A 23,025-nucleotide genomic window follows, 5' to 3' on the forward strand; every position below is an offset into this window, starting at 1 on the left:
TTCTATAGATCAATTTGGGCATAACTGAAATCTTAGCAATATTTGAGTCTTTCAATCCATGAACATGGAGTATTTAGTTATTTAGAACTCTTTAATTCTCCTAAGCAAAGTCTTGTACAAAATTTCCTAAATTTATTCCAAAGCATTTTATTGTTTTTGAAACTTTTGTGAATGCAGTTGTACTTAATTTCATTTTCATACTGTTTATTGCTTATTTAGAAAAATATAATTGATTTTTGCATATCAATCTAGTACTCTGCAACCTTACGTATTTTATTTTTTCTAATAGTTTTTCATGGTTTCCTTATGCTTTTCTATGCAGAATCATGTTGTATGTGATTAAAAGTAGTTTTGTTTCCTCCTTTCTGATATGTATGTCTTTTACTGATTTATCATTATTATTATTATTACTATTATTATTATTTTCTTTTAGCTAGTTACACTGGCTAGAATTTCCATTACTACACTAAATAGAAGTGACAGCAGATGATTTTGCTTTCCCTCTGATGCTAGGGGTAAAGCATTCAGTCTTTCCCAATAAGTATCATGGTCACTGTAGGTTTTATCACAGATGCCCTATATCAGATTAAGGAAGCTCTATTTTATTTCAAGTTCATTAAAAGTTTTTATCATGAATCAGTGTTGTATCTTGTGAAATGCTTTTCCTGTATTTATTGGGATGATCATATGTTTTGTCCCTTATTTTATTAATATGTTGTATTATATTAATTGATTTCCAGGTGTTAATCTCATTTGGCCATGGTGTAGAATTTTTTTAGTATGTTGATGGATTTGGTTTGCTATTTTTTTTTTGAGGATTAAACGTGACTCCTTAGGATCAATAAAAATGGGGAAATGATACTATTTACCTCATATGTTTGTAGTAACAATTAAATGTATTAACACACAAAGTACCTAACATGGTATCAGACACATGGTAAAAGTTCAATTAACGGGAACCATGTTGCTTAGACCATTGGCAGTAAATGTCTTCATATAATTGCCTCTTATAAAATAATAGGAAACAGCTGCATAAAATTAATCTGCTTCATACCAGAGCTATATTTGATATTCATGGATGGAAAGAGAAAGGTAATTAAAATAAGAGCTAACAGTTACCCATTACAAGCTATCTTCCAGGCACTGTTTTAAGTACTTAATATATATTAACTCGCTTAATCTTCCCGATATCCCTATGAGGTATGTACCATTATACATGGGGATGGTGAGGGCTTTTCTAACTTGTTCCAGTTATAAAGACATTAAGAGGAAGACCTGGAATTTGGACACAAGCAGTCTGGCCCCAGGGCCATGTTCTTTACTACTATGTTATGTGCCATGTTTTATGCTAATTACTTTATAAATATCATATCTAATATACTCTGCCACATGGTACGTAAAATTACTACCAATGTGCAGATATCTTCTCTGAGTTTGTTTCGTTTAACAGATTTGCTCCAAATTCACATGTGATATTTAAGCCCAACCGTAATGACACATATTTTCTAACTGTATTTTTTGTGTTTTTAATTAATTCTTCCTTTGATGAATAAATCGCTATCTTTTTTTCTCCAAAACCTGAGAACTTTTAGAAGTGATAACTAATGTCAGGAATTCACTTCCCTTGCTTTTCTAGATAATGCTAGCAGAACTGACCCTTGCTCAGGTAGAGTCTGAATAGGGATTTGGCCTTAAGCAGCAGGTTTTCCTAGGGTCACATGTTTCAAACTTTTTTGACTGCAACCCCTAGAAAGAAATATATTTTTCATTACAACCCAGTAGATATACCCACAGAGACGCACATTATATTCACAAAAACAAAAGTTTCATAGACAATGTTTAGTCGTCCATGTTAACAACATTTTTTTCCTATGCTTTACAGTCTACTTTATTTCTTCAAAAAAAGTGCTTGTTAGAACCCACAGAACTGATTTCACAACCCATTAATGGGTTATAAGCCACAATTTGAAAAACACTGCATTGGAAATATTTTAGATCTCTTCCAAAGCTCAGATTCCAGTTTACCTCAAGATGGCTTCCATGAGACACCTTTAGGCATATGAGTGACTTCTTTGAACTTAATTGGTAACCATGCTAATTTCTAAAAATAGAACCTAGGGAATGTATATCAGACACACCCAAAACTTGTGTTTTAACCTTATCTCCTTCCTTTCTTCAGTTCATTTATTAACTTTTTATTTTTCTCTACAACTATTTATAGAGGGTACATTTCAGGCAGTGTCCAGGTACTAAGGAGTCAAGGATGAGTAAAAGCAGGACTGCATCCTGATGGCATTGTGGGAATGAAGACATTCAATTCAAAAGCATACAAGAAAATATTTTCAAATTATGCTAAATTCTGTGAACAAGAATATGGTATTGAATATAACAGGAGGACCTGATTTAATATGGAGTGTCAGAAATGTCTCTGCAAGAAGTGTCACTTGGGCTCAGGGTGAAAGATGAAGAGAAAAGAACCAGGCCAGTGACAACATCATGAAGATAGGCGTGAGCCACACAACATCACAGTCTTCTAAGGCTGAAGAGAGAATGAACTAGTAGGGGAGGAATGGAAGAGAAAGATCTAAAGAGAAGTCTGAAAAAGTAAACCGAGACAGACCATGCAGGATCCTACAGACCATGGAAAGAGGTGAAAGGGCTTTATGAGGTGGGATGATGCAAGACTCATGACATAAAAATAGAACTAGGGTGTAGAGAATGGATTGGGGAGGTCCAAGGTTGTACAGAGAGACCTAGGAAGAGCTATTGTAGTTGTCTGGGTCAAACATGATGGAACAGGGCTGACTAGGTGGTAGCCTTCTGCTACATATTCCAGTGTAGTGCCCTGCACTTATTCCAGTGAGTGCCCTGCAAGGCATTTCACATTCATTGGGACCAGACTTAATAATTTTGGAGCTGTCGGCTAAGAAATGAAAGTCATAAAAATGCAACAGCGAGTCTCTGTGATAAATGGGCAAGGCATAAGAAAGCTCTCACTCTTTTATTAATAAATACCAGACTACGAAATGAACTTGCATATTCTAGTTATCACCAAACTGTATCATTCCCACCTATTTTCCTGGATATGGTTCTGGAAAATCAAATACTTATCTTCCCTTTCTCTGAGAGTTTTTAAGATCTGTCTGAAGGGCTTCAGATCTCATATGCTGCAGGAGAAACATGATTTTTAAAAAATTTTTTTTAACATTTTTATTCTTGAGAGAGAGAGAGAGAGAGAGCGCACGCGCGAGTGGGAGAGAGGCAGAGAGGGAAGGAGACACAGAATCCGAAGCAGGCTCCAGGCTCTGAGCTGTCAGCACAGAGCCCGACGCGGGGCTTGAACTCACGAACTGTGAGATCATGACCTGAGCCGAAGTCGGAGGCTTAACCGACTGAGCCACCCAGGCACCCCAAGAAAGATGATTTTTAACAGGCAAACTGACTCCATGATTAAATAAATTTATATTCATACTGGACAAAGGAAGCATGTTGCCTCTTGCCTGGGCTTCTTCTTTCTTTGATTAATAATCCCTTGCACAGTAGAACACTGTTGCTAACTCGCCATGCCTGGCACCTTTATCAGTCTGTTCTTGAAATAAAAATAACTCAAGTCTCCGTAAAAGCAGTTTGTTCATCAGGGCGAATTTAATAATATCATCGCCCCTACTTAGAGTTAAGCAGAGTGATGGGAGAGGAGTCCTTAGGTATGTCGCTCGGTTTCTCACCTCCACCTGCCTCCCATGGGGAGCCGAACAGTCAACAGCTGACCTGTGTGCTAGCCTGTCCATATAGGCTGTTTCCCTTGGCATCTAGTTATGTTTATGGCTAGTGCTCTCTTCTCCTTTTTTTGATACCCAGGCCTCGCCCATCTTACCACCCCTACCCCACTTGTCTCCTAACCCAACAGACTTGCTCATATCACATGAGGGATCATCATTTCTGTTTCATTAACTGAGAGCAGCCCAAGGTGCAACAGGTCCCAGGCACGATTAGATGTTAATTAGCACATCGTTACTTACTGGAAGACCTATAAAACACAACAAATACAATGTGTAGTAGTGCAGTGGGAAGCAGTGTGAACCAGATGGCAGGGATCCAGGCATCTTTTCTGGTGCTCATTAAACCTACAGCAGGGATGACCAGCAAGTCATGACACTGAGGTAAACAATATCATTTCCAAAAGACAATATGAAAAAGTATTCGTTGTCAGATTTTTACAAAGCACTTCCTGTGTTTCTGTCTAAACTCCCTCCCCAAGGGCTTAATTTCTGTCATCTTCCTTGTGAATCAGTCTTTGGTGGTAAACAAAATTTTGTTCATTGGACCAGTAAGCATGAGGGACTTTTAGTCTCCATTAGAATTGTTACTGCCTCAGATTAATGCTTCATTGAGTTTCTCTTGTTTCTTTTCCTTGCACGTTCCCTCCTTCTTTAGCACAATGATCATTATGTTATGAAGAATAAAAAATACTAAGTATGGTTCTTCAAGTGATTGATATTCTACATTTCTTTCCTAAGCAAAGAATTTGTCACTAGGAATTAGTCCGCATCCCTGGGCACTGCTAGCAGGCACTTCTTTGATTCAAATAAAACTTGGAAATGTGATCTCAGTGACATTATGTCAAAAGAAACATGTCAAAACAGTGCTGATACAGAGAGCTTTATTGTGCCTAGAAACCATGTCTGTGCTTTGAAGGAAACAAAACAAATCATAGCAGCAGGAATGCATTTTTACAAGAGGCTCTTTGCAAACAGCAGAGGCCGGTCCCCCTCTCCTGTGTCTCATTTCCTCTTTCGAACTCTCCACCCCATGCTCTTTCAAGTGTGAAGTCCATGCCTGATTCTATGTCCTGCTTAAAACTCTTCAATGTCATCCTGACGCCTACAGCCTCATTTACAGGCACCTGTCATGGGATCTGCCCGGTGTGTTCCTCTCTAGGCTCAAGCTGCGCCATCATACCTGCTGTTAAAGCAAACCCAAACTATTTTCTTTTCCCCACTCACACTATTTCCTTCCCATGCCTGTGCTTAATATGGGCTATTTTTCTCTGTCAAATTTTACTTTTGGACCCGGAGAATTCTTCACCTCTACCATGTATTATTAGGTGTTTGACATTGTGCAAATTACTGGGCCTTGATTTCCTCATCTGTAAAATAGGAGCTTAGGACCAACATTTTGGGGACCATTTTGGGGGTGCCACTTGTAGAAGCATTTTGGGGGTGCCACTTGTAGAAGGCTTCAGCACCTGCCCTGGGGAAGTGACTTAATGGAGACATCAGTGGCACTGGCTTTATTTTGTGGTTATTACTGTCACCATCCTTCAAAATGTGACTCAGGTCTTACTTCTGCTGAGAAGCTTTCCCTTACCTCCCCATCCCAAAGACTGAGTGAATTACTTCCTTGTACCATGCATTTACTTTTTTATTGCCCTTTTATATCTTTTTCTTATCATTAATGTGGTACATGATTTGTTATAATGTTGCTGGGTAATGAAGTTGATCGTGTGGAAAAATGGGAATGAGAATGGTTCCAGGACACCTTGTAATTCATATTTTATGGACCTACTGCAATAGTGTGGTTAGGATCTGATTGTTACTGGTAAATGGATGAGTGGAGTTTTCTTTACTTCCTGGGCTTTATAGCTTTGTAAGCTAATAGTTACTGAGTGCTTACTATATGTCAGGCAGGAGACATTAAATGTTATATTTGTTCCTTACTATGATCAGTGTGGTAGATATTGTTATTATTCCCCTTTTTACATGTGGAAACTGAAGGTCTAGGGTCACAGAGCTAGCGATAGACCATCTGCTCCCAGAGCTTGAACTCTTCGGTCAAGAACACTCTGTTCTGACCTATGAGGTGTGATTTGCCTCTGGGCCTCTTTAGCGTGTAAATGTATTCGATACACTTTCATTTCTAATTCTATTCCAGGTACTCCTTCCAAGATGAGGAGGACATGTTCATGGTAGTGGACCTCCTGCTGGGCGGGGACCTGCGTTATCACCTGCAGCAGAATGTCCGCTTCCAGGAAGACACCGTGAAGCTCTTCATCTGTGAGCTGGCCATGGCCCTGGACTACCTGCAGAGCCAGCGCATCATCCACAGGTCAGTTGGGTCCAAGGGGACAGCCTTGAATGTACTTAATGTGCAGGAGAGAATGCACAACCTGGTGCGTCAACAAAGTCCTTGTTGAACATGACAGGTAACCCTCACTGAACTCCTGTAACAGTCCCTTGAGGTAGGTTTATTGTCCCCATTTTGAAGGTTAAAAAAAAAAATGAGCACATTGAGCTTAATTCACTCAAGGTCACAGTTAGTAAATAATAATACCAGAATCAATGAATATTGGCATTAGACAAAAGGTGACATATAGGGATGTATCTCCTTCATTTGGGGAATCTGTGCTAAGTGAAAACAAGCAAATAACACAAGTTGCTATAAACTCAAACAGACAATGGACAGAAAAGGGTAATGCTTTATATTTGTAAAGATATTGGTAGCTTGGTTTATTCGTTTCAAGTTTTTATTTGAATTCTACTTAGTTAACATATAGTGTAATATTGGTCTCAGGAATAGAATTTAGTGATGTAAAGACATTGGTAGTTTTCATGATGATTTCTTATATAGTATCTTACTTGATCTCTATAATAACTTGTGATAAGTGATCAGAGCAGTTGGACCACATTCAATATGAGAAAACCATGATGTAGAGATATTAAGTTGTCATCTGGTTTATATATGAGAATTTTTTATTAAGTTTTTAATTTTAATTCCTAGATAGTTAACATACAGTGGTATATTAGCTTCAGGTGTACAGTATAGTGATTCAAGGCTTCCATACATTACTCCATGTTCATCATCGTAAGTGCACTCCTTAATCCCCTTTACCTATTTCACCCATTCCCCCCCACACACACACACACACTTCCCCTCAGATAACCGTCAGTTGGTTCTCTATAGTTAAGAGTCTGTTTCTTGGTTTGTCTGTCTGTCTGTCCCTCTCTCCCTCCCTCCCTTTTTTCCCCTTTGTTGTTTTGTTTCTTAAATTCCACATACAAGAGAGATCATATGGTATTTGTCTTTCTCTGACTGACTTATTTCACTTAGCGTTATACTCTCTACCTCCAACCATTTCACAGTACTAGAAGTCCTAGCCACGGCAATCAGACAACAAAAAGAAATAAAAGGAATCCAAATTGGTAAGGAAGAAGTAAAACTTTCACTGTTTGAATTTTCTTTTTTTTTTTTTTTGAACGTTTATTTATTTTTGGGACAGAGAGAGACAGAGCATGAATGGGGGAGGGGCAGAGAGAGAGGGAGACACAGAATCGGAAACAGGCTCCAGGCTCTGAGCCATCAGCCCAGAGCCTGACGCGGGGCTCGAACTCACAGACCGCGAGATCGTGACCTGGCTGAAGTCGGACGCTTAACCAACTGCGCCACCCAGGCGCCCCCTGAAGATGACATGATACTATATATGTAAAACCCTAAAGACTCTACCAAAAAAACTAATAGAACTGATAAATTAATTCAGTCAAGTCGCAGGATACAAAATCAATGTACAGAAATCTGTCGCATTTTATACACCAATAATGAAGAAGCAGAAAGTGAGATTAAGAAAATAATCCCATTTACAAATACAAACAAAAACAATACAACAGGACAATAAAATATCTAGAAATAAACTTAATCAAAGAGGTGAAAGACCTGTACTCTGAAAACTATAAAACATTGATGAAAGAAATTTAAGATTACACAAAGAAACGGAAAGACATTCCACGCTCATGGGTTGGAAGAACAAATATTGTTAAAATGTCTATGCTACCCAAAGCAATCTACACATTATGTGCAATCCCTATCAAAATACCAACAGCATTTTTCACAGAGCTACAACAAACAGTCCTAAAATTTGTATGGAACCAAATAGCCAAGAGACCCTGAATAACCAAAGCAATCTTGAAAAAAGGAAAACAAAACTTGAACTAACACAATTCCAGACTTCAAGTTCGAATAGAAAGCTGTAATAATCAAAACAGTATGGTACTGGCATAAAAATAGACACGAAGATCACTGGAACTGAATGGAAAACCCAGCAATAAACCCACAATTATATCATCAATTATTTATGAGAATTTTGAACCTAAACACAATCAATGCAACTTCAATTTATAGATGACTTAGTATATGCCAGGCACTACTGAGTACTGTCATGTATTATCTTATTAAATTCTGAGAACTCAGGGAAGATACCAAATTTCATCACAGTATCTCCACTATACAGATGAGAAAACTGTGGCTCAAAGATTTGCCAAGGACACACCAGTGACAAATGGCACTGCCGGGATTTAAACCTTGGTCTCTGAACCCCAAGTCAGAGCTCTGTCTGCTCTACCAACTTGCATTAATTACACATGTGATGTGTACACACATCAGACACACATTAATACACACATGTGTTAAGTACACATCATTAAGTGAAAAATCAACATGTTACCGCCACTGTCTTATTTCTAATCTCTGGTGAATTTGCTAAGTTTTTAAGTAGGATTATGTCTTTACAATTTAGCAGAACTTTGGCTAGATAAAATACTGGCCAACCACTAAATTGACGTTTATCTAAAATTTATGTGGATTAGTGCAGAGCCTGGGGATTACGATGTATCATCATAATTTATACATTCTCTATGCAGGCACTATGGAACAGTCTGTGTGTGTGTGTGTGTGTGTGTGTGTGTGTGTGTGTGTGTGTGGCTTTGGCCCTGTATACTTAGACAGCCATTGTTTAATTTCCTGTCTTTCTGAGGACCTATTTGTGCTGGAAATGGGCTCTTCAGGCAACAGATAAACACAAAGCAGGCCAGTTAATCATGTAGGATCTTGGAAGTAAATGAACACACCTGGTGTTTTGTCAGTAACTGGGAACCCTGTTCATAAGCAGACTTTCTCCCATACTGACTTTCTGGTCCCTCAATTCTTTCGGAGAAGTAAATTTTCATATTTGTAGTCTAAAGTGTCCCTCGCAGAGAATTTATGCTCATTCAGAACTGGGTGAGCAGACCCAGAATTTCCAACTCACAATCTGCTTGGGGTGCTGACATTCTAGATCTCAGGAAGGAGACAGGTACTATGGGAGCCAGCATGGCTATGAGCACCTTTTAACTTTTTTCTTCCCCTGTTTGAATCTGGGTTCTGTGCCTTCTTTCTCTGGGCTTCATTTTCTGTCATCACAAGTCAAGATTCTTGGAGCATTTTTGCCCTATGCTTAAAAAAGTGTTCCAAAAGAAATCCAGGAGAAAAACAAACCAGAAATGTCAAAATTATATGTAATCCCAAACATTGCTATTTTTCACTTCTCTCCCTTGCTCTTTATTGCTCCCATCATCATTTTACTACTTAAATAGAAACCAAGAATTAACTTTCTGCCTTTTGCCCTTTACACACACACACACACACACACACACACACACACAATTATTCCTTCATGCCTGTCCTGAGAAGAGCCTCTTAGTACTGAAGTGTCCCCTCACCATGGTAAACGAATGCAAGGCAAACACAGTGACATTTTGAGCACTATATTAAAATGACATCCTCTTAGGGGCAGAAAATAATCCAGGTGTATTTCCATTGCCTGTAAGGCTCCACCCCAGCTCCCGTGTGTTATATTTTATAGGTACCCGTAGCATTTTGTACCTCTCCTGAGGAGCTGTGACATTTTTTTATGTATAATTAATGAATATCTGCGGCTCTACTACACTGTAAACTTCATGAGCTAGGCCATGTGTGTTTTGCTTTTCATTGTATAACCAGCATGCAGCAAAAATAGAAGGGAATGAACACTGCCAAGACCATACAAATGATTGACTAAAAGCCAGGTTTGTGAATAACAAAGACAAAATTAAAATACAAGGTATTAAAGCCAAAAATTTCAGACCTACCTTAGTCATCACATGGGGTATCCATATCATTTGTCATCCAAACCAGGGTACTCCTGAGAATAAAAGGAGTCATTATTAATAATTATGCTTGAGCAACAGGCAAAATCCATAAATGTTCTGGGAAAAAATTAGGACATACATCAACATCATTAAGGCTTTTCAAGACAGTAGTGACCAAATAAACATGTTAATTATGAGAGTGCTCTAATAACCGTGGCTTTCTGCCTCCAGAGTACCAAATATCAAGTTGAAATGTTGTCAAGTGGCTTGAAAAACATTTGTCTGTAACAACGAAAGACCGAGAAACAGTGTTCCTTTGTCTAAGGCGTTAAAAGGATCATAATGATGGCACTCTGAGGCAAGGGCTCATGGGGCAGAGTTAAAAGCGTGAAAGCAACATAGAAGAGAAGGCTTGTGAGCACTTCAATTCTCTTTTTAAAATCTTCCTTTAAAAGAATCCATAAAATTTACACTGGATTTGATGGAATCTAAGATCACAAGGCAAAACATCTTTCGGCTACTTAGAAAATTGTTTATAAGACCCATCCTGAATTCCGAGTTATTACAGTGTGGATGAAGGAAACGATATCAATGAAATTCAGTAGATTCCTAAGACAAGGAAACCCTATCTGCATATATAAAATATGTGACTTCCTAATTTCAGACTGGAACCATCATTTTGTTTCTGGACATGGTAGATGATTAGAATTATCCACAGCAGTCAGCAACTACATGTGGAAGAGTAGCAGTGGGCTGCCATTTACTTAGGGGTTCCTGGGGACCAGGTGGTCTGCAGAACACATGTTGTGAATTATTTTCCTTCATCTGCTCACAACCAGGAGGCTGAGGATGTCATTGTCCCCATTTTACAGCCAAGGAGACTGTGGTTTAGGAAGACAGACGAAGTAACTTTCCCAAAGTCATATGGCTAGCAAGTGTAGGTAGGCATCATTGAAGGAAATGCAGAGGTCTTAACCATTCTCCATACTGCTGACGGTAAGCATGATTGTGGCTCTGAGGAGAGCATGGTACAAGGTGAGGCATGGCCGCTGCCTTTAAGTCTACACTCTGGCTGCATGGGCCAAGATGGGACACAGGGAACCAAATGACGAGAGAACAGCATACAACTAGAAGCTAAAATGTGTGAGAAAGACTGAAGTACTTCAGACGAGATGATGTTTTGGGTTACAGAACAATGTTTGTTTGTTTAAATAAACATTTATTTTTGAGAGAGAGAGAGAAAGAGAGAGACAGAGCATGAGTGCATGAGAGGGGGAGGGGCAGAGAGAGGGGGACAGAGGATCTGAAGCAGGCTCTGCATTGACAGCTGAGAGCCCCACACGGGGCTCAAACTCACAAACCACGAGATTATGACCTGAGCTGAAGCTGGATGCTCAACCAACCTAGCCACTGGGGCGCCCTCAAAACAATATTTTTTGAGAGTTCAGAGGATTTTAAAGGGATTTTAATGACCAAAGCAGAAAGAAGAGTCCAGTCCACATAAGTGGAACTGTACTGTGCTGAATAAAAGCACTCTTATCTCCCTGATTTACATAGCATGGTCTCTGTTTTTAATTTTTTCTTCATGTTGACTTTACTGCCAGCAATGTCTAGTTTATTTTTTTTAATACCATTAATCCTGTTTCTTTCATAAATTCCCAGAGAGACATAAAGTGGGTTTTGTTGTATTTTGTGGATTTTTTTAAATCCACAGACATTACTTTTTTGTAGTTTCCTAAGTATGTATAATACTTAGCTACTTGTCCTCAATTTTAGAAACTTTCTTTTCTGCAGTTGTTGCAAAAGACACCTATTGCACAATAACCATTAATTTTGAATTGTGTAATTAGATAATTTTCTTATTAGCAAGAAGTCAAACATTTTCCATGAGGATAGCTTGAAAATCAGCATTAGTTTCCAAATATGGTCAGTTTCTAGTTCAGTATTCTCCCTAACTTACATTAAATCAGTGAATGAAGATTTTAAAATGTAGACACAGTGATTATTTGCTTTTATTAAGAAACCATGGAAAATAAAACTCATTACATTCCTTCCTATGAAGATAGTACCATTTGATTTGTTGATTGCCACAGTCTCTCCAACGAATAATGTGATGGAAAGTAATTATTAGGGTCCAAAGACAAATTTGTGTTCACTCCCTTGTCAGATGTTAAAGACAACTCAAATACAAATCCACACTAATAAAGTGAATTGTACAGGAAAATTCAAGAATAAGTCATCGTGGATCCAAATACCATTTGTGAGGGAATATTTGATTGTTTTTTCCTCTTTGTAAAAATTATCCCACCCAGTCTAATCAAGTTCTATATATATTCCCTACTTTCTGAATCCTATAGGAATGCAATAAAACTCTAATTAGGCAATTTGTATAGATAGCTACAAAAGGGCAAAGAGTTGCAAACATTTCATCTCTGATTACAGATATATTGAAGTAGGAATAAAAGAAGGGTCAACTTCCAATTCAGTCAGGATGTTGGCAGAATTCATTTCCTTGTGGCTGCAGGACTCATGGTAGCTTGTTTCTTCAAATTCAGTGAGGAGAGCAAAACTCTAGAGTGAGTCTGCTAGAAAGGCAGAGCATATAACACTGAATGACCATTACATAATAGAACACAATCACAGGACTGACATCTCATCATCTTTGCTACATAACGTTGGTTAGAAGCAAGCCATACAACCAGCCCACACTCAGGGGCTGGGGATGATACAAGACGTAAACACCAGGAAGTGGGGATCATGGGAATCACAATAAAGCCCGTCCACCCTACTTCCTCTAAAGAAGTTGTATTGCACCAGATTCTGACACCAATTTCTTCTATGACCTTAAACATAGCCCCAAACTTCCTTGTCAAGGAAGATGTGGGGAGGTTTGACTAAATGATCAGGAATGGTCCCTTCATACCTAAGGGTCTAGGATGATTTTCCTCTTAGCCCTGGTAGGATGCTCTTCAACGTGTGATCTCATTGTTTCTTTGCTCTCTACCACACACTCATTTATCCCCAAGAAGGCGGCATGACCAAAATGCACTGTCTAAAGAGCCTGTGACAATGAAGAGTGATAAACAGCTACTAGCATACTCATCAATTAAGGTCTTATTTGCAGTTGAGTTGTGAACCAAAAGTATTTGTCTTAACCAAGGTCTTTAGTTTGTTACTGGCAGAGCTTTCTTGGCTGAGATTTCCCCTTTTTGTCTGACTCACACACACTGTACTATCTTGGAAGTTACATTTTATTTTCTTAAGATGAAAAAAAACTAAGATCTTTCTGAAGCTAATCATTTTAGTCAATGATCACTGAGTGACAGATGAATGAACTTGCCAACTTAGTGACATCCCCAGCTTTCTGAAACCTATGGGAGTGACTCAACTAGAGAGATGTTTTTCTAATTTCAAAAGGTGCCTACTCCTTTCTGTTCACCGACAGTTTTTAACCATTTAATGTGTACTACAAAGTACATGTATCATCTTCTTAATGACTTATGAAGAGCTGTCATTTATTGTTCACATACCACTGGCCACCGTGATAATAAGCATTTTATATACTTGGTCTAATTGGATAGTCAACGGTGCTATGAAGGAGTTGAATAACTTGCCTAATATCATATAGTTAGTGTACTAAGGCCAGATTCAAAAGTAGGACTATGTGATCCAAAGACCTTGCTCTTAATGTAGGCTCCTTTATTTTCACTCATATGAAAATAGTAGGATACCCTCAAGATCAGATGAGCTATTTACTGCTATTTACCCAATAGCAACAAACATTGGTTTTGATACACATTTTTAGTTGGTATGGGTTATGGGTTAAGTTGTATCTCCCGCAGAAAGATATGTTGAAATCCTAAATCTGAGTACCTCCAGAGGTGACCTTATTAGGAAATAGAGTACAGAGGTAATCAAGTAACATTGAGTTCTTTAGGGTGTCCCTCGTCCAATGTAAGTGGTGTTCTTATCAAAAAAGGAAATCTGGGCAGAGAGGGAAGATGATGTGAAGGACAGGGAGAACACCATGTCAAGATAGGGAACTGGAGTGGTGCATCTGTAAGCCAAGAAAGGCCCAAGACTGCCAATAACAGCAAACCAATAGAAGCTATGGAGAAGCAAGGAAGGATTCTCACCTACAGGTGTCAGATGAGCTTGGGCCTGGTAACACCTTGATTTTGAACTTGTATTCTCCAGAACTTGAGACAATATATTTCTGGTGTTTTTTGTTAAGCCACTCAGTTTGTGGTACTTTGTTGTAGCAGCCTTAGCAAACTAAGTATGTTTTTATAGTTTTCTTAGCTGCTCAAATTTCAGTCTTCGCATGTAGCAGGTACTTCTCAGAACAGCTTCTATCCTCATTCTTGATAAACTGCTTCAACTATATAATGGGATTGGGGCACCTGGGTGGCTCAGTCCATTCAGAGTCTGACTTGATTTCGGCTAAGGCCATAAACCCAGGGTCATGGGATTGAGCATAGAACCGGCTTAAGATTCTCTTTTGCTCTCCCTCTGCCCCTCTCCTTCACTCACATGCTTGCTCTCTCTCTAAACAGACACATACACACACGCACACGGGATTGAAGACAAGATAAAAGAAACTTATTAAAATTGCTTGTGAAATTAGGGTAACCCAAGAGAATATTCAGTAAGTCAAATCCATTAGCTTTAGTATATTGTAAATTATTTTATGTTGCCCAGAGACTATCTGTGGCTTTCTTATAACGTTTCTCTGGCCCAAGGTGTTTTGTTTTGCTTTTTAAGCTTCTATAAGGGATGGTAAATCCTTTTCCTTTTTTTTTTTTTTTTTTTTTTTTGAGAGAGAGAGTGCACATGGGCGTGCAGGCAGTGTAGAGGCAGAGGGAGAGACAGAATCTTCAGCAGGCTCCACATTGAGCATGGAGCCTGACACAGGGCTTGATCTCACAAGCATGAGATCATGACCTGACTCTCAAGAGTCAGACACTTAAATGACTGAGCCATCCAGGCACACTTAAATCTTTTTCAATTTGTCAAAGTAGTATGTCCAGTATGATAAAATTACAAGTCGAAAAAATGATTGCTTAACTGAATACTTTTATATGTTGCCCCTGATATTGGCTTTCTTTTCAGTGTATTGATATTTGCTGTTGCACTCCCTCTCTGACCTCCCCGACTCATGCTATCTCTCTCTCTCTCTCAAAAATAAATAAACATTAAAAAAATTTTTAAAAGGGGCACCTGGGTGGTTCAGTCAGTTAAGCATCTGACTTCAGCTTGGGTCATGATCTCATGGTTCATGAGTTCGAGCTCCATGTCAGGCTCTGTGCTGACAGTACAGAGCCCAGAGTCTGCTTCAGATTCAGTGTCTCCCTCTCTCTTTTCCCCTATCCCACTCATGCTCTGTCTCTCTCTCTCTCTCTCTGTCTCTCTCTCTCTGTCTCTCTCTCTCTCTGTCTCTCTCAAAAATAAACATTAAAAACTATATGTGTGTGTGTATGTATGTGTGTGTATATATATATATTTGATGTTGCAGTGGGAGCACAGATTTTGGTTTCAGTTGGCCATTTTGTGTGGAATGGTTAAGAAAATGCCTTTTTTTTTGTTTTGGTGTATCTTCTCTTCAGTAGACCATAAGCCTTGCAAATGTTCTCTTTTTCTAACTCTCACAGCAGAAGGGCCACTTGAGTCTCAAAAACAAAACGGCAGTGAAGTAATGAGGGTATTAGGTTGATATGTTCTACTCAGCACCTGCTCCCGAGCTAACAAATAATGAATGAGCATGAATAACACATTGCAAAAACAGGAGAATCTGCCTTCTTTGTATTAGGCATCAGGCAATTTCAAAAGGAGCTTTGTAACTAACCTTCTCACATAAGACCACCCATTTGTGAAAACCCACGTGAAAAAGGCAGAGAACCACTCATTTACAGGTTAACATTTAACTAGCCTGAACTGTGCTTTTAATAATTTCTATAAGGTTAAGAGTTTCATTAATATGCAACCTGTGACTTGGTCCAAATTAAATTTTACTTTGCTTACACACATGTTGGTGCAAAGCGTTCTGGAAGCTTTCATCATTTAACACATAGTATCGATCACTTATCTGTATGCCAGGCACATAGCTCTTGAATAGAGCTTTGAAAATAAAAATATATTTTTTTTGTTCTCCTAGAGCTCAGGGTTTAGTTGAGGAGACAAAGAGCAAGGAACCAAATACGTAAATAATCATGTTAGTTTCAGATTGCCTTTAGTGCAATGGGAAATGAACCATGGATCTAAGAGAGTACACCTTCGGGGTAGAGGCTGCCTTATGCATTAGCATGGTGCTCAAAGAAGACTAGTCCACAGGTGGCCTCTGAACCCATACTTGCAGGACAAGCAGCTCTAAGGTGGAAATCTGTTCTGTCCTGGAGCGGAACAGTGGTCGTTGTGACTGGAACAGGTGAGAAAAGGGGAGAGAGGTTCAAGAAGCAAGAAGACAGGTGAGCCAAGGCCCGATCAGCTCAGCATGTTCAAGAAAACACCATAGCTCACTGTTACTTCTTATTTGTACTTTAGAGAAAATACAAAGCCAGTGAGGCAGGAGGACATATTTGAATTTGTTATCAGTTTGGAGATACGAGTACAGCATTCACAGTGAGTGGTAAGAAAATCAGGATGGAAATGGTAAAGAATGGGATACACTAACTATTCTAGATATTAGGGAAGAAAGAGCCTGCAGATTAGGAGTCCAAGTTGCTCACTCTGTAGATAATGGATTGGCATACTTTTTCTGAGATTTTTTTCTAATTTGTAAAATAGCTTGAATCATGTCATGTATAATACGGCCAGAAAAATATGAAAAGCTCCTATTATAGTGCTTGGGAAAACAGAAGTGGCTAATGAAGGGAAGCCAGACTGTTTTCCAGACAGATGTACAACAACTCAAGGCCAAACCATAGGATATTAGAGGCGAAGGTTAGCTTAGAAATCAAGTCCTACCTCCACGCAAAGGCAGCTACTTTTCTGCAACGTCCCCAACAAGAAACTGTCTTCCTAGCCAGAAATGGGATTTGGTCCCATTTCAGAAATGGGATACTCGCTGCTACATAAAGTAGTTCGTTTCATGTTTAGACACACCTGATTATCAAAAACTTCTTCCTTCTATTGATTGACAGCCTCGTGATTCTGCTGCTGCCCATGGGAGCTTTAAGGCCTTAAGTCAGACAGGGCTTCTGTTTAGTTATCACTTGCTGGTACTGCAATACTGGTCCTTTATCGTGGCCTCCAAGATTCTTACTGGTCAGTGGCCTGTTCTGATTAGCCAATGTTTGTTTCTTGTGAAGTATTTCGAATATTCACCTCTGTTGTCAGGTAACCTGAACTGGAGTCCTGACTCTTCTCATAATAGCAGCTTAGTCAGCTCTCTCTGCTTCTGGGGGTCCCATCTATGAAACAGGGATAATAATTGTGCCCACATGACAAGGTTGTTTGAGGATAATACAGGATAAAGCACTTGAAGGGCTTATCCTGGTTTCTCATGTGCTGCATTACATGAAATCTAGCATCATCAGTATGTCCTGCTGGTTTGGTGATAGTTGAAAACAACTATTCATCAGCTTAACATCACTTTCCGACCATCTAGTCCTTCCTACCCTGGACGTTTCCTAATCATTTGCTCAATATTTTCTGACGGTTGAATAATCACTATGTGCAGACTAATGTTCTTGGTGCTTACGTGCCTCATCTCATTAAATCTCCACAGCAACCCTACAGAATTGTTACTGTTCTCGATTTACAGATTCAGGCATCTGAGCCTCAGAAGTCTGTTTATAATCTTTTACTGAAGAAGCTGAAGTTTTTCTGAAGGCCCTTACGGTAGTATCTGTATTAGGTCTCATTGACCATACTGGCTCCTCCCCAAATTAAGGGAAGCTGTGACAGGGGAACTAGATTCTCATGATTTATTTATGCCAATCATCCCTCTACCTGGGACTGGGTGTGTTACTGCCAAATTGGGGTTCAATTATCAAGGAAGAAGATGGGACAAATTTCATTATCTCCTATAGCTAGGCAGCGTGGCAGGGTAGAAAAGAGCAGAGATGTTGGCACCAGGTGGCCTGGGCCTGAATTCTAGCTCGGTCATGTATGACTGTGGCCAGAGAGGATATTTTCAGCTCTGGAGCTGAAATGGAGCAAATTGCTTTTTGCCTCGAAATGAATATTCCTTTACTTTATTTAACTTAAACACAAACGGGGGGCCTGGGTGGCTCAGTCCGTTAAGCATCCTACTTTGGCTCAGGTCATGATCTCACAGTTTGTGGGTCTGAGCCCCACGCTAGGCTCTGTACTGATAGCTCAGAGCCTGGAGCCTGCTTCAGATTCTGTGTCTCCCTCTCTGTCCCTCCCCTGCTCATGATCTGTCTCTCTCAGAAGTAAATAAAAGCATTAAAAAAGAAAAAACCCTTCATGACAGTTACGATCAATAGATGAACACTTTTTGGTCTCTCTTACTTTGGTACACTTTTTCCCTTCCTCTTAGTAGTACATTTCTTTCCCTAAAATCTCTTTGGATTAAGGCAAAGACCCAGGAGACCCAAGTTCAGGCCAGCCACTATAGTTGGGGGATTTGATTCAGGTCCTTAACACTGTGTCCTAGCTTACCTGGTTGTAGAATGGGTAAATATGACCCAGGTTTCTATCTGTGTGAATCAAATTGAATAATGGCAGTGAATGAGCATTGACTAATGCTAAGCAGCAAGGCAAGAATCCTTGTCATTAAACATTCTGCCTGTGAGGACTGCAAGTTGGCTAAAAATCTCCAGTGAGTGGGATGGTATACTTGTCAAACAGAAGGATCTGTACTGTTGAGTCTGTACCATCAGGATAAGTGTGATTCACCTTCCTAGAACAACAGATTTACTCCACAGTAAGACATGAAGAACTTTACTTTTACATTAAAAGAGGTATGGGTAACTTCTAGAGTAGGGTGGAAATGATAAATGATTTTCAAATATACAATAGAAATTATGAAAAAAAATTAAACTTGCTGCAGGCTAATTTGAGCCACATGACAGACCCCCAGGTATAGGAGGACATTCTCTCTCCTTAGGAGGAGTAAAATATAAACATTTGAGATATAAACCAAGATTGCACGTCACAGTCTCTGGTCATACCCCAGCTCTAGCATATAATCTTGGGCAAGTAATTTAAACTCTCTGAGCTACCCCTTCTTCATCTGCAAAAATGGGTGTAATATCTAAGTTAGGGGGCTGTTGTGAGCAATAAAAGATATTCTGTCTAGGGACACCTGACTGGCTCAATTGGTTAAGCCTCTGATCTCTGTTCAGGTCGTGATCTCGCGGTTCATGAGCTTGAGCCCCGTGTCTGGCTCTACGCTGACAGCTCAGAGCCTGGAACCTGCTTTGGATTCTGTGTCTCCCTCTCTCTTTGCCCCTCCCCACTTGCTCTCTCTTTCTCTCTCTCTCAAAAATAAATAAACTTTAAAAAAATTTTTTTAAAAGATACGTTGTCTATCAAGTTGCTGCCGCAGCATGGACAATAAATGGCAGCTAGAACCATTCTATTACTCATGGGAAGTAGAGCAGTTTGACAAATTTTATTTTCAACTCTTCTCAAACACCCTCCTCAAAGGCCCTCCTTTTCAACAGCACAGACACTTGTAATTAAAGAGTTGGCCTCATGCTCGGAACCTATTTGCCCTCCTAGTTAAAATAACCGAGTGAGCAATAGTGGAAAAACCATGAAATTTAAATGCAATCTCTGCCATTTATGAGCTGTATGACTGTAGGTAAGTCAGGGAGCTGGCTTTTAGGGAACCTCTGTGAGAAGCTTGGGTGGCTCACAGAAGGTCAGGGCTCAAAGGTTTTTGAAAGGTCAGGTGGGAAGGTTAGTTCCTCTGCTGCACTACACCCTTGCTATATTGCTGCCAAACACTTATCCAGCCTCCGTGACAATATCCACATCACATTTTAAGATTTCGTGATAGTTCACGCCAACTTTGGAAGTGTCTGACTATTAAGAAGTTCTTTCTGAGAGGCTGGCTTAAGTGCTTATTTGTAACTCCCTCAACTGGTCTCTAGTGAAGAACTGTCATCTTTTTTCACCAAAGGGTCCATTAACATCTGATCCCTACTGCCCTTCCCCATTACCAGAGAAACCTATCTTCCTTGGGTGAATGCCTTGACAAGTCAGTTAGGTTGTGGGGATTGGAGAAGAGTCAGATGCTGGGATGGGGGTCTAGTGCTCTAGCTTGTGTTGTGCTAAGTGGACATATAAGCTAAATTGTTACGGACAACGGAGAAGTTCAGCAGTCATGGGAGAAGACACCTGAGAGAAGAAAGATATGGTGAGTGTACTATTATCCTGATCGGCACTTTGAGAAAACAAACACAAATTCAAAAAGGGATCCTGTATCACATTTTTATGGATGGTAAAATCACTGCCCTCAGCTCCTGATTAATATATAATAGCATTATATATTAATGAAATGAATAAATGAACAGCGGTGCTATCTATGAAAAACCAGCACACCCAAAATGAATATGCAAACAATGTATATGTACATACACATATATTTATTATTACAAAATATATTTGTAACTCATATTCCCTCGAACAAACTGTGGGAAATGCTGGAGTTGAACAAAAACAAAAAAAAAGCAGGCAGAAAGTTGCTAAAGAATAAATCTTAAAAATGCTCATCATAGTAAGAAAACAAACAAACCACTGTAACTATGTGCGGTGATGGATACTAACTAGACTTATTGTGGTGATCATTTCACAATATATCTAAGTATAGAATCATTATGTTATATACCTAAAACTAATATAATGTTGTATGTCAATTATATCTCAATTTAAAAATGAAACTTAAATTTTTTTAATGTTTATTTTTGAGAGAGGGAGAGGGAGAGACAGAGCATGAGGGGAGAGGGGCAGAGAGAGAGGGAGACACAGAATCTGAAGCAGGCTCCAGGCTCTGAGCTGTCAGCACAGAGCCCAACACGGGGCTCGAACTCACAAACTGCGAGATCATGACCTGAGCCAAAGTCTGACACTCAACCGACTAAGCCACCCTGGTGCCCCTAAAAAACATGAAATTTAAATTAAAATAAAATAGAATCCACCAGTTAGTAAGAAAGAAATGGAGGATGTACCTGGCCCACAATCTCATTCCAGCACTCTTCACTTCTGCCGCCTCTTCTAAACTACACGTTTCTGCTTACAATCATCCCTTACATCCTTCTATCCCCATCTCACTTGTTTCTTAACATAGGTCTGTTTATGTGATCAATAGGCTTTGTGTGATGTCTTAAATAATATATTATAGAATCGTATGTATAATATTTTTTCCCACTCAAGAACTTAGAGAGGACTCAATCTAAGAGCTCATTATGTAACAAAGAATGAAACCCGAAGTGTAGACCTGTCAGAAAGCCATGGTCACTGAAGGGGTTGATTGTGGTTTGGATACACTGATTTTCTTGCTCCCTGTTCTCACAATACCCCATATAGGATTGCAGGGTGAACAACTTGATTCCAGGGTAGGTGCAGTGAAGGGATGTAATTAGCCTATTAAGCTCTACTAATGTCTTGTAAAGTCATTCAAGTGAGAACAGAAGATCTATCAGTTCCGCCTTGGACCCTGCCACAGGGAGCATTGTATTTCTACATTACTATTTATAGTTCCCACAGTAGGCATCAGCTGATTCAGCCTTTTCTATTTCATCAAATCAAGACACAAAGAAGAATTTCTACAGAATGTGTGTGTCCCTAGACCTGAATTTTATCACCCCAAAATTCTGTAGCTCCTCTCTGAAATCATGGACTCTGCAGAAATCACTTCTTTCTTCTCTTTACTGTAATATACAAAAATGATCATTGTATTTATGATGCATCAGGCATAGAGAAAGGGGGCTTTTTTCTCTTATTCTTTAAAAAATACTTACTTATTTTGAGAGAGAGAGAACACAAGCAGGGGAGAGACAGAGAGAGAGGAGAGAGAGAATCCCTACTTGGAGCTAGATCCCACAAACCGTGGTATCATGACCGGAGCCAAAATCAAGAAGGGGATGCTTAACCAACTGAGCCACCCAGCCACCCATCCTCTCTCTCTTCTTAAGGGGAAAAGAGATGTATGGTTTATTATTCCAGAAGTTTGAGAAGGCAAGGGACTTGTTATGACCAATATTTACTTAAGCCCTTGCTTTCTTTTGAGCACTTTTATGTGCCTGGGAGCTATAGCATTGAACAATACAGAAAAGATATCCTTTCCCAGAGAACTTGCATTCCAATGGAGGTAGAAAAACCATAAATAAATAAGAAAACAGCACTGTGCTGAACATAAGATGGAGGTGAAGAGATAAGGACGGAGGGAAGGCTACTGTAGATTGAGTGGTCAGGAGAGAACCTTGGAGGAGATGATGTTTTGCCAGAGATCTGAAATGACAGGAAGCGCCAAGCCAAGTGAAGGTCTAGGAGAACAGGACTGCAGGCAGAGGGGGCCATCTGTGCAAAGGAGACCAGGCCAGACCAGTGCAGCTGGAGCATGGTGTGTGGCAGGGAGAGGATGCTATTACATGTAGCTCAGGGCTGTGCGGGGCTAGAACACGTAAAGGGCATATATGCCAGAGGTAAATGGTTTAGATTTTATTCCATGGAGGTTGGGAGCCAGAGAATGTTGTGCAGGGAACATGTGTGTAATGAAAAACACCACTCTGGGTGCTATGTGGTCAGTGGATCGTCAGGAGACAAGAGGAGAAGCAAGAAGAAGGTACTGCTGCAATGCTTCAACTGACAGATGATGATGGTGGCAGTGGAAATGGGAATGATAATATTTATTTATTTAAGTTTATTGTCCACAAAAAATACATCAAGTAAAAGCTATCATTTTAACTATTTTCAAGTGACAGAGTACATTCACCTCTAGAACTTCCTCATCATCCCAAACTGAAACTCCATATGCATTCAACATAAGTTAACATTTATGTTCTCTTCACCCCAGCCCTTGGTAACCACCGTTGTCTTTTCCATCTCTGTCAATTGGACTATTCTAAGTACCTGACGTAAGTGGAATCATACCATGTTTCTTCTTATGTGTCTGGCA

At 39.5% G+C, this 23,025-nt stretch overlaps 1 protein-coding gene across 2 annotated transcripts in view; it reads left to right on the plus strand.

The window, feature by feature from the left end:
- The window catches only part of STK32A (serine/threonine kinase 32A), a 130,978-nt gene that overhangs the window by 54,331 nt on the left and 53,622 nt on the right, over window positions 1-23,025 (plus strand). For both annotated transcript variants that reach the window (XM_032593137.1, XM_032593138.1), the window contains exon 4: window positions 5,932-6,105. In XM_032593137.1, coding sequence (XP_032449028.1) covers window positions 5,932-6,105 — 174 coding nt within the window. The remainder of the gene's footprint in view (window positions 1-5,931; window positions 6,106-23,025) is intronic.

The sequence above is a fragment of the Lynx canadensis genome, chromosome A1, assembly GCF_007474595.2.
Source record: "Lynx canadensis isolate LIC74 chromosome A1, mLynCan4.pri.v2, whole genome shotgun sequence".
In the NCBI taxonomy this organism is placed as follows: domain Eukaryota; kingdom Metazoa; phylum Chordata; class Mammalia; order Carnivora; family Felidae; genus Lynx; species Lynx canadensis.